We start from the raw sequence: 1,171 nt of genomic DNA on the forward strand, positions 1-1,171 counted from the left end.
CAGCAGTGAGCAGGAAAGGGCCAGCAGCTCTCTGAACCCTACCGAGGGCCTGGCAGGGGGTCCCTGTGCACCACCAGTCGCACCCACCACCCACCCCAGCGAAGGGGAGAGAAGGGGGACACCATCCTTTAACTCGTTTTATTTAGGCTCAAAGGTAACTGCAGCCCAGCTGGACCGTGCAGGAGGGGCTGAGACCCAGTAGAAACGCAGCAGTAAGTCAGGAGCAGGGGAGGGGGGGAGCTGCAGCGGGGCATGGCACCGGGGCTGCCCAGGGATGGTCAGTGCCCCGGGGAGGGTTTACGAGAGCTGCCCGCAGTCGGTGATGGTGATCTTCTTGCTCGTTTTGCCATCTTTGGAGCCGCAGCGCTCCATGGCCTCCACCACGTTCATCCCCTCCTTTACGCGGCCGAAGACAACGTGCTTGCCATCCAACCTGCAGAGAGACACCAGCAGGGACCTCAGTGCCAGCCTGGCGTGTCACCTCCCCACTGGGATGAGCACCAGGGGTCCCCAACTCACCACTCAGTCTTGGCAGTGCAGATGAAGAACTGGGAGCCGTTCGTGTTGGGGCCGGCGTTGGCCATGGACAGGATGCCAGGGCCCGTGTGCTTCAGGATGAAGTTTTCATCAGGGAACTTCTCCCCATAGATGGATTTGCCACCAGTGCCGTTGTGGCGTGTGAAGTCACCACCCTGTGAAGAAGTGGCACTTTGGGTCACAGGCACAGGAGAAAAGTCTGGAAGCGGGTACAGCCAGCCAGCAGTGGGCAGAGCCATCTGCCCACCCCAAATCTGCAAGCACCCAGCTCTAACACCCACACGGGCACCCAGTCTCCTCAGCCACCCACCACCCTGTTGCAGCGGGAGCACCACGCACCTGGCACATGAACCCCGGGATGATTCTGTGGAAGCAGGACCCCTTGTAGCCAAATCCCTTCTCACCAGTACTCAGGGCACGGAAGTTTTCTGGAGAGGAAGAAGGAAACCAGCATGAACAGCTTGTTTTGCCCAGTTCGGGAGAGCATGGGGGTCTGGTGCGGCCACAGCGCGGCCAGTGCCACTTTACCAACCTGCTGTCTTGGGGACCTTGTCTGCGAACAGCTGCCAAGAGAGCAGAGGCTGTTAGTCAGGTCGGGGGGACGACTGGCCAACCCGCCGTCCCCGGGGACCCC

General features: G+C 61.1%; 1 protein-coding gene across 1 annotated transcript; it reads right to left on the reverse strand.

Annotated features, from left to right (window-relative positions):
* Positions 1-127: 127 nt before the first annotated feature.
* LOC104498762 (peptidyl-prolyl cis-trans isomerase A) lies at positions 128-1,118 on the reverse strand (the record flags this gene model as incomplete). Its single annotated transcript, XM_010142181.1, has 4 exons — positions 128-433; positions 520-692; positions 877-965; positions 1,070-1,118. Coding segments are annotated over 4 exons (447 nt in total), but the record flags the coding sequence as incomplete, so codon positions are not given.
* Positions 1,119-1,171: the final 53 nt, after the last annotated feature.

Source organism: Buceros rhinoceros, unplaced genomic scaffold (assembly GCF_000710305.1).
Source record: "Buceros rhinoceros silvestris isolate BGI_N320 unplaced genomic scaffold, ASM71030v1 scaffold43468, whole genome shotgun sequence".
In the NCBI taxonomy this organism is placed as follows: Eukaryota; Metazoa; Chordata; class Aves; order Bucerotiformes; family Bucerotidae; genus Buceros; species Buceros rhinoceros.